At 44.3% G+C, this 10,433-nt stretch overlaps 2 protein-coding genes across 10 annotated transcripts in view; both read right to left on the reverse strand.

Annotated features, from left to right (window-relative positions):
• LOC308555970 (protocadherin gamma-C4) overlaps positions 1 to 10,433 on the reverse strand; it is a gene marked incomplete at its 5' end in the record, with an annotated part of 156,214 nt that overhangs the window by 108,314 nt on the left and 37,467 nt on the right. Inside the window, one exon of one of the 9 annotated variants that reach the window (XM_081134835.1) lies at positions 2,318 to 4,928. The exons of 7 other annotated variants lie outside the window; for them this stretch is intronic. In XM_081134835.1, coding sequence (XP_080990961.1) covers positions 2,318 to 4,747 — 2,430 coding nt within the window. Of the gene's footprint in view, positions 1 to 2,317; positions 4,929 to 8,775; positions 8,851 to 10,433 lie in introns of those variants that run through there. One more of the 9 variants, XM_081134830.1, reaches the window with a different exon arrangement.
• On the reverse strand, positions 5,845 to 8,463 carry LOC308555972 (protocadherin gamma-B3-like; the record flags this gene model as incomplete). The annotated part of the gene is given in 2 exon segments (XM_081134844.1): positions 5,845 to 5,859; positions 5,862 to 8,463. Coding segments are annotated over 2 exon segments (2,454 nt in total). The 5' UTR covers positions 8,301 to 8,463.

A 10,433-nucleotide genomic window follows, 5' to 3' on the forward strand; every position in this document is an offset into this window, starting at 1 on the left:
AGACTGTCTATATTATTAATAATAACCGCATGGTATGCAGGCCAAAGAGCCCCATTCAATCAGAACCCAGCAAATTCCATGGTTGCCAGGACTGAACACTTGGTGAGTCCACATGAATGAGTTACTACTGTGAGGGTACAGTCTGATAGTTTTTCTGTCAGTAAAATATTTTGTCTAAATGAAATGGTCACAGGTGACTCAGATAAGAGAATAAAATAAACCAGCCTACTGCCCTGGCCAAGCAGCTCAATTGGTTAGAGCATCCTCCCAATACACCAAGGTTTAGTGAGCAGAGAAGACAATAACAGAAGCCACTGAAACCAGTTACCCATGAAACCAGTTAATGAGCACTGCTTACAACAATGAAGGTTCAAGATGTAGTTTAAATCATCCAGAACTGGTTATATAATAAAATAACATTTACACTCTCAGAGTGTGTGAAATAAGTCATAATATTTGTATAAGATACTACCTGACTCTCTTGACCAATACCCAATATTCAAGTTCTTTAAAATTGTTATTTACTATTAAATTCTGATTAAAACCATCAAAGAATTATATAAAAAATTTCCAAGCACATCAGATTTGAAAATGTGTATGACTAGAGTCTCTTGGTTAGTAATAGACTTTGGAATGTTGACATAAATAACTCTACAATTGCTGAAGTGTCATTACCAAAATACTGATTTCCAAAATCCTATATTACCCTTAGCAGCTAATTTAAGGACATCAACTCAATCCGTTTTTATGAAGTTTGACAATTTCAGGTTACAAAAGAGGTTCTCATTCATTTTCAAAGTATGTTTTCAATTATTTATTTTACATGTGCAAATGCTTCTTTTAGGTGCACAAGTGACCAATCTATCATTTATCAGATCACAGAATACTCCAGCTCAGAACTGGAACAGACCTTGACTATCATGTAGTTCGACTTACCAGATTATATTATCCCCAGTATTTTATTAATTCCATGGCCATCAACTTACTCCTAACTTCTTAGCAATCCATTTTGTGATAAAACAACTTTGATATTTCAAAACTTTTCTTTTCTTTTTCCTATTCATCAAACCCTAGTTTCAATCACACCTTTGGGCCATGATGAATTAGCCTAATTATCCTTTCAAATGACAACCCTCCTTTCCTTAAATATTTGAACAGAGCCTTATTTTATCTAGGTTAAATATGCTAATTATTTAAATTCTTATTTGAACATTATTAAGTCTTTATCCTGCCATTCACTGGTCACTCCTCTATTTTTAGAGATATATCCTGTAAGTGGACAGTAATGAGCATATTTTAAAATTCATTTTCATTTTTTAAAATTTATTTAGGGAGAGAGGAAGGGGGAGAGAGAGAGAGAGAAAGAGAGAAAGAGAGAGAGAGAGATCAATTTGTTGTTGCACTTATTTATGCGTTCATTGGTTGATTCTTGTATGTGCTCTCACGGGGGATCAAACCCACAACCTTGGCTATGGGGATGACACTCTAACCAACTGACCTGGCAGGCCAGGGCTCATTTTCATTTTTAAATACTTTCAAGCACACAGATTGAAGAAAACATTGTAGTAGGCATAAAGCATCAGATGCAGATATTTGTTAGCAAGCCAATAATTATAATAGTGGCAACGTCAACAAATACTTGTTCACTATACTGTTTTTAGTTGGAAAAAACTTTCATTTATTTATTTTATTATATTTTACTTCCCCATAATTTCTGTGAGGTACATAAGACAAGTCTTTTCAATATGTTTTATTTTGAGGACTGTAGATATTGTGACTGGCGCAAGATGAATAACAGATAATTCCAAGGATATTATTCAGGTATCCAAACACCAAATATCAGGTCTTCTCAATTACTTTAGTTTTTATATAAATAATTTTTGATTCCTACGTAGTAAAGGGGGAAATATCTTTCACAGATCTCCATAATTTTAGAAAATACTCCCTATTAATTGAAACTGGGGGGGGAAACAAGATACTGATATTCTTTAACAAAGATTGCAATTCAGTTTCTGCATTAGAACAAGAATCTCAGAAATGTCACCTAATGGAAAAGAAAAACCTAAGAAATGAGATGTATGTAACCAAAGACACAAAGAGCTTGCCAGGCGGAGAAAAGTAAAATAAAATCCTGGGCATACATTATTAAGACTATTTTGGTAAAATTTCAGAAAACTAATATTCAATAGAGCTCTACTGACAAAGAAAAAACAAGACCAATGTGATTCACTTCAAAACACTAAGAAAACTAAGCACTGATCAAATAGAATTTTTAAATTTCCTGTTCAAATAAAATGAATAAAAGCAATAATCTCACCTGAACAAACGAATCTTCCTCTTTACAAAACCCTGAATCTTCCTGAAGCAAAAGAGGCTCGCTTTTCTCACAGCTCTCCTGGCTGATGAGCGTGTCCGCGTAGTTGGGCTGCGGGAAGATCAGGTGGCTCTTCCCTGAGTCCGCGGTGAGGGAGACCTCGTGGGAATAGGTCTGCAGGAAAGCCCGCACCCCGTCCACGCCCACGAAGTGCGAAGCTGGCACGCCCACCACCCCGCCTCCTGAAGCCTGGAGCAGACGGGATGTGTGCCAGCGCCTCAGCCTGAGTGCCAGCAGGATGATCACAAAGGCGAGAAAGACGCAGGAGATCGTGGCCAGCGCCACCACCAGGTACAGCGTGAGGCCTGAGGCATCAGAATTGTGCGGAACCTCCAGGCTGCCCAGGTCTTCGAGGACCTCTGGGATGCTGTCAGCCACTGCTACTGTGAGCGTGACAGTGGCCGAGAGAGGGGGCTGGCCGTGGTCTTGGACAGCCACCACCAGGCTCTGCTTGAGCGCGTCTCTGTCCAGCAGCGCCCGCGCAGTGCGCACCTCGCCCGTGTGCAGCCCCACCGCGAAGAGCCCCGGCTCGCTGGCCTTGAGCAGGCGGTAGGACAGCCAGGCGTTCTGGCCTGAGTCTCTGTCCACCGCCACCACCTTGGTCACCAGGTAGCCAGGCTCTGCGGAGCGGGGTGTCAGCTCCACGCCAGTGGAACCATCTGTGGGGAGCGATGGGTACAGGATCTCTGGAGCATTGTCGTTCTGGTCCAGCACAAACAGACTCAGTGACACATTGCTGCTGAGCGGTGGGTCCCCGCTGTCATGTGCAGTCACTCTCAATTGCAAGTCACGGAACTGCTCATAGTCGAAGGAGTGCAAAGCATACAGGACACCAGTGTCAGAGTTGATGGAGACATAGGAGGACAGAGGTGCCCCCTGGATGGTGTCTTCATCCAGGGAGTAGGTGACCCGGGCGTTCTCATCACTGTCTGGGTCGTGTGCAGTCACAGTGAAGATGGAAGCACCTCTGGGGTTGTTCTCAGGCACATAGACAGAGTAGGAGGAGTGGGGAAAGGAAGGTGGGTTGTCGTTGGTGTCTGCCACATGTAGGGAGATCAAAGTTTCTGTAGACAGAGGTGGCACTCCTTTGTCTGTGGCTATCACAGTGATGTTGTACAGCGATACCTGTTCTCGATCTAGAACTGCATTGGTCACTAATCGATAATAATTGTCTACTGATTTTTGCAGCTCAAATGGCAGACTTCTTGAGATGGAACACGTTACCAGGCCATTCAGTCCAGAGTCACGGTCATATACTTGAAAAAGAGCAATTACTGTTCCTGGAGGCGTACTTTCCACGACCGACTTGCTTCCGGATGTGACTACCACTTCTGGTACGTTATCATTCACATCCAAGACAGTAATTAAGACTTTTGCTCTGTCTTGTAGACCTGGCCGATCCCGGGCTTCAACATCCAACTCATAAAAGCTGGAGTCCTCATAGTCTAGATTCGCAGAAGTTGATATTTCTCCAGTGAAAACATTCAAGCAGAAAATCTTTGAGATCTTTTCTGTTATCCTCACAAAGGAATATGTTACTTCTGCATGGACTCCTTCGTCCTGGTCGGTGGCATTTACTGACAACAGTGACGTACCTATTGGCAGATCTTCGGGAACACTCACAAGGTAGATGGGCTGAGTAAACTCCGGAGCATGGTCATTCGCATCTAGGACAGTCACCAGAATTCGCACCACCCCTGAACGGACAGGGTCGCCGCCATCCATGGCAGTAAGAACCAAGCGGTGAGTGGACTCTCCCTCCCGGTCCAGAGCGCGCTCCAGCACCAGCTCTGGGTATTTGGGCCCATGGGAGTCACCTGGCACATCCACCGAGAAGTGACTGCTCCCGCTGAGCTTGAAGCCCTGAAGAGAGTTCATTCCCACATCTGGGTCAGAGACCTCCACTAGTGGAAAACGAGAGGATGGGGCTGCGTTTTCGAGAATTTTCACTTCCAATTCTTCCCTTAAGAATCTGGGTGTATTGTCATTAATGTCCACTATTTCCACTTCTACGGGATAAAGATTCAGTTTGTCCTCAATGAGGATGTTAAAACTCACCAGACAGCGCGCGCTCTGGGCGCAGAGCTCCTCCCGGTCTATCCTGCCCGCGGTCACCAGGCTGCCGCTTTGCGCATTGAGAGCAAAGAGCTGCGTCCTGCCTCTGGAGACGATGCGGCCTCCGCGCTCCGCCAGCTCCTGGGGCTCCAGTCCGAGATCTTTGGCGATGTTGCCCACGAAGGAGCCTTTGTCCAGCTCCTCAGGAATGGAGTAATGGATTGGTCCGGCCGGGACCCCGGCCCCCCACAGCGTCCTCTGCAGCACAAAGAGCAGGACTAACCGGCTGTGGCGCCAGCGCCTTTGCAGAGCCGCCATTGCTGGCTCCGCACGGACTCCCCCGGGGTTATGAGTAGGGGGAACAGGTTCGCATTGCTCTTGGGCTTCTCAGAATTAGAGTTCAAGGTCCATAAACAAGAAGAGATCCGATGCGAAGCGTTTTCGGCCAGAATTTTCGCGCAGCTGCAGGGCTTTTTATCCGATCTGCTTTGAGCTTGGAGGATCTAACTGGAGTTCTCAGTTTTCCTTACCCGGGTTAGTGAACAGCGACGCTTAGAGTCCTAACTTAATACTGCATCGTGCTTTTCTTTTTCTTTCTTTTTCTTTCTTTTTCTTTTTCTGTTTTTGTGAAACCACCAGAGGACCTGAATTCTGCTAAATCTGCATAGATGGCACTCAAAATTTCTCTCCCCAAGAATAAGACGCATTTGTAAAAATAAAAGAACTCATTTTAATAATTTTATATGCTCCCTTGAATTTACCATTCATTTTTGTGGTGACATCTCTTACAGCCTTGGAGAACAGGAATATTACACTTTTCTGTAAATCTTGAGTTATCACATCCCACTGTCATTTATATTTGTCCCATTTTCAATAAGGGAACCAACAGCCACAGACATATTTGAACCAATCCACTTCGTGACAAAGTGTTGCCATTTTAAAATTTCATTATCTATTTTAATTAACATATAGATTAAGAACTGCCCTAATTTAGCCAATACCTGTGTATACTTCTTAAAACATGCAAATGAAGTGAAAATATATGGGCTACAATGAAAAAACAGTTTTATATTTATATTATATGTAAATCACAATTTAGGATTGACTGCATTGAAATTAAGAAAACTGCTTAATTGTCTGGATTTATGTTTATATGTAGATAATGTGTCTCAATGAGAGTGTGGGATACGAATGCATTAAAAATGTTACAGGATATATTGTTTTTGAATTAATAAAAATTTCAAGTCTATTGCAAGGTGACTTTGTATGAAAGAACAATTGCCACACAGAGAAGCAAACAAAGAATTTCAAACACCCTCCTTTATGTCCCCCAAAATCAATAAAACACAAAATCAAGATATATTCAGCCTGTATACATTTTACCTCTAAAATATTGAATTGAAACCTAATTATACTTATGGGACGAAAGGGTTTTGAAGTAACTCACCTGTTCCAAATTGACCGAATCAGAAGTCATTTGGGGATTATCATTACTGGTACTTTCAAACCAAGAGGCTTCATTACACAGAAGATCTTGTGGTGGAGCATTTTCAGGGTTTATATTGAGAAATTTAAACTCAGTCTTTGAGGAGTGTGAGGCAGCACATAAATTGTAGGAATAGGGCAGAGTCCCTTCGCAGTAGTTGGGGAAAACCCCAGGTCCAGTCTTGGAGCAGACACCACTAGTCTGAAAGCAACTCCAGGCAGTGGGGCCGGAGGAGCGTCTCAGGCTCACGGCCACCGCCACAATCACCGCGAGGAGGAAGAGCACGGAGATCAAGGCCAAGGCCACCACCAGGTAAAACTGCAGCTCGGCCTGGGGGTCAGAGGGTGCTGGACGGTCGCTGAAATCGGGCAGAGCCTCTTGTAGGCTGTCAGCGAAGACCAGGAGCAGCGTGGCGGTGGCCGAGAGGGGCGGCTGTCCCCCATCACGCACAGCGACCAACAGGCGCTGGCGGGCAGCGTCCCTGTCGCCCAAAGCTCTGGCCGTGCGCACCTCGCCCGTGCGCAGCCCCAGGCTGAACAGCCCCGGCTCGCTCGCCTGCAGCACGTGGTAGGACAGCCAGGCGTTGTGTCCAGAGTCAGCGTCCACCGCCACCACCTTGGTGACCAGGTAGCCTGGCTGCGCGGCGCGCGGCACCGTGTCGAAGAGCGCAGAGCCGTCGGGCCCCAGCGCGGGGTACAGCACCCGCGGCGCGTTGTCGTTGCGGTCGCCCACCAGCACGCGCAGGCTCACGTTGGCGCTGAGCGCGGGCGAGCCCTGGTCGCGGGCCTGCAGCGTCAGCTCGAAGGCGCGCAGCTGCTCGTGGTCTAAGGCGCGCTGCGCGAACACCACGCCGCTCTGCGCGCTCACGGACACGTAGGACGACAGCGCGCGGGGCTCCAGGTCGCTGGCCACGATGGAGTAGGCCACCTGGCCGTTGGGTCCCAGGTCGGGGTCGGAGGCGCTGACCTGCGCTATGGAGGCACCGGGTGGGTTGTTTTCTGCCACGTGGACCACATAAGAGGCCTGGTGGAAAACAGGAGCGTTGTCGTTGACATCAGCAATGTTCAAGGTGACACTTCTGTTGGAGGAGAGGGGAGGTTTGCCCTTGTCGGTGGCTGTGATGGTAATGTTGTATTCCTTAGTCTGCTCTCGATCTAGGGCTCCATTTGTCACCAACTTGTATGTGTTTTTTGTATCTTGAACTATTTTAAATGGGACGTTTCCATTTAGTTGGCATAGGATTTCCCCATTAAATCCAGAATCCAGATCATGTGTTTTGATCAGGGCAACAACAGTCCCCAGCTCTACATCTTCTTGTACATGTTTAGATTCAGAATCCAGGGTTATCTCAGGAGCATTGTCATTTTCATCCAAAATATCTATCTGTATTTTACAATGTGCTGTGTGACGTCCACCATCCTTTGCTTCCACCCCAATTGTATAGCGCTCTCTCTCTTCAAAGTCCAGTCCTCCACTAGTGGAGAGTTCCCCTGTTTTACTGTTCAGCTGGAATAGTTGTCTCACTGCCTTTTCAATGTTGATGAAAGTGTAGGTGATCTCCGCATTGATGCCCTCATCCAAGTCAGTGGCCATCACTCTTAGCACAGAGGAGCCAACTGGCAGGTTCTCTGGAACACTGACCCGGTACACATCCTGGGTGAACACTGGGGGGTTATCATTTGCATCTGCCACAACCACTCTGATCTGGGTTGTGCAGCTTCTGGCAGGCTCACCCCCATCCACAGCGGTGAGGACAAGGTGGTGGCAGGACTGCTTTTCCCTGTCCAGGGGAGCCTTTACGACCAGTTCTGGGTACCTACTGCCATCAGGGTTCTCCTTCTGGATCAAGGAGAAGTGTGGGTCGGGGCTGAGGTAGTACTGCTGCAGGGAATTGACCCCTACATCTGAGTCTTGTGCGGATTCCAAGGCAAAGGTGGCTCCAGTTAGGGCCAGTTCACTGATTTCCAGTTCAGTGATATTTCTGCTGAAGGTCGGTGAGTTGTCGTTGACATCCTGAATCACCACAGCTATATGAAAAAAGTTCAAAGGCTTTTCAGCAACCATTTCGAATTCCAGAACACACGTCGACTTCTTGCCACAAATCTGCTCTCGGTCTACGCGGTCGCTCACAAGTAAGTCCCCGTTCTCGGCGCTCACTGTAAAGAATTTCTTCTCGGCACTAACCCGCAGGTTCCGAGTTGGCAAATCTCTCACGCCAAGCCCCAGATCCTTGGCGAGGTTCCCCACCAGCGAGCCCCTGGCCAGCTCCTCCGGAATAGTGTAGCGGATGGGCTCCGGGAGCGCCGGGCAGAACAAAGGCAGCAGGAGGAGAAAATACATTCGCTTCCGCGCAGCGGGGCCTTGGGGTCCCCAGCCGTGTCCCATCGCGCTTTCTGAGCCTGTATCTTACCGATTCTGAAGAGCAGCGACCGCTAAACGATCCCAAGAGTTTTCTGAGCAAGAGCGACTCCTGGATTTGACCGGGCGGACAGGTCCTCTGATAGAGATCTCCGCTGCGAGGGTGGAGAAGGAGCGCAGTTTTCCCGATTCCTCCCCTGACGGCGACTCCCCGGCGTCAGGAGGAGCTGACGCCGCGCTCAGCACTAGCCGACAGCGGCACCGCGCGTCTCGGCTGCAGAACTGCAGGAGCGGTTGCTAAATCAGCTCCAAATACCGAGCCGCCTGGAAGACAATTCCACTGTGTCCTGGTAGACACTCTTTCTTCCCTTTTTACAAGGATATAACATTTTAAATACTATGTCTTCGGTCTGGCTCTCATTTCTTTGAACGTGAACTTTACTCATCCAAAGTAAGTGATTTTTACTGTCAAAGAGCAGAGGTACCTTGCTGAACATATTTATTGGCATAGTCGTGCATTTCGTTTCTTTGTCATAAAGTGGTCATAACAACATCTTCCCTGCTTACCTTAGTAGAACTGAGGACCAAATAAAATAATATATAGAAAATAATACAAGTGTAAGACAATGTTGGTGGTGGCAGACTGTAAATTCTTTAACAATTTGATATGTATTTTTATTCCATTCTATTTTCTTTTCTTTTAACTTATAAAAGTAATAAATACCATAGCTTTTAGTTTTACCCTATGTTTCAATTTCTTCTATCTTTATCATCTTCTTCCCAAGATAATTGATAGATATCAAGGAGATTGGTTGCCTTTACAAAATAAGTGTGGTAAGAAGCAAGATACTCTATTTTCCTTATGTTCCAAGTGTCTACTTTTAATTAAATGACTATGATTTTTAAATTATTCTACTCATTTTATTTTATTACCATCATCTTTATTTGCATTGTTTCTTCTCAAGTATCTTAACAGTGGTGAGTTATCTGGATTATGGGGGTGAAGTATGAGTCCTTATGATTATATATCCCAAAGAGAGTAATCTATGTTGACCACTGTACCTTGGTCCCAGGTTATAATCTAATCATTACCGGCACTCTTTCCTTGTCAATAAGCATGGCAATTTCCATGTTTCTGACAGATGTCTTACAGCTTCCATTCCATTTCCAAACTAAAAATATTCATAAAGAAAGTGTTTTAAATTTACATAATACACTGTCATTCTAAAATTTGACAGGTGTGTAGCAATGTCGAACTCAGAGAGGAATACTTACTATTAGAGCATCTTAAACTGCTCATTGTATTCAGGATTCTAGACAGAAACTCTTTGGCTTCTCTATACAAACATAAAAGACATTACTGACTCAAGACTTTGTTCCAAAACATGACTGAGCAAGTGCCTTTCCACCCCTGTGTGAACACTTCAATTAGTAAAGGAAAGTTATCTTTTCAGAACACATATGAAACTAAAGATCCAAACACTTGAAAGAGTATAGAGTATATATAATATATACACTCAGAGTGTGTGAATCAAGCATTTTATTATTTAAAGTATATGCAATATATACTCATAAAATTTAAGACCCATAGATCAATATTTTATTTTTTAAAAAATCTATTAATTTAAAGTTGAAATGATTTTACAAACACAAATCTAAAGTCTATTGAAATTTATAAAGTCTATAGAAGTTTAAATGGTATTTTCCCATTGCATAAAAAAGTTAACTCAGGACACATACCCAACTCTATAACCTCTTTTTAAAAAAAATTCAAAAGTGAGTTTTTATGTAGAAGTGAATGATATCAGCATCTATCATACAGATTCTCTTGTTACTCTTTGGATGCATTCACTATTCAGTGAGTCTGTACATTTTACTTTGAGGTCAGAATTGTCCATATATAAATATAATTGGATCCCCTTCAAATAAATGCTTGAAAAGTATTTAAAAATAAAAACCAAGTGGTCCTAGGTTCCCAAATGTATCAATAAACTTTTGATATGGTCAAGTAATGTATCCTACTATCCCATTAATAATACTTTACACACACACACACACACCCATTATTCATACTTTGTGGCTAATGTTCAAGTTGTTGAAAGCACAAAATTTGAAAGATTGAAAAATCTTTTTAAAAGAAGCTTCTGAAAATCATCTTTA

This window comes from Miniopterus schreibersii (assembly GCF_964146895.1).
Source record: "Miniopterus schreibersii genome assembly, chromosome: 4".
NCBI lineage: Eukaryota > Metazoa > Chordata > Mammalia > Chiroptera > Miniopteridae > Miniopterus > Miniopterus schreibersii.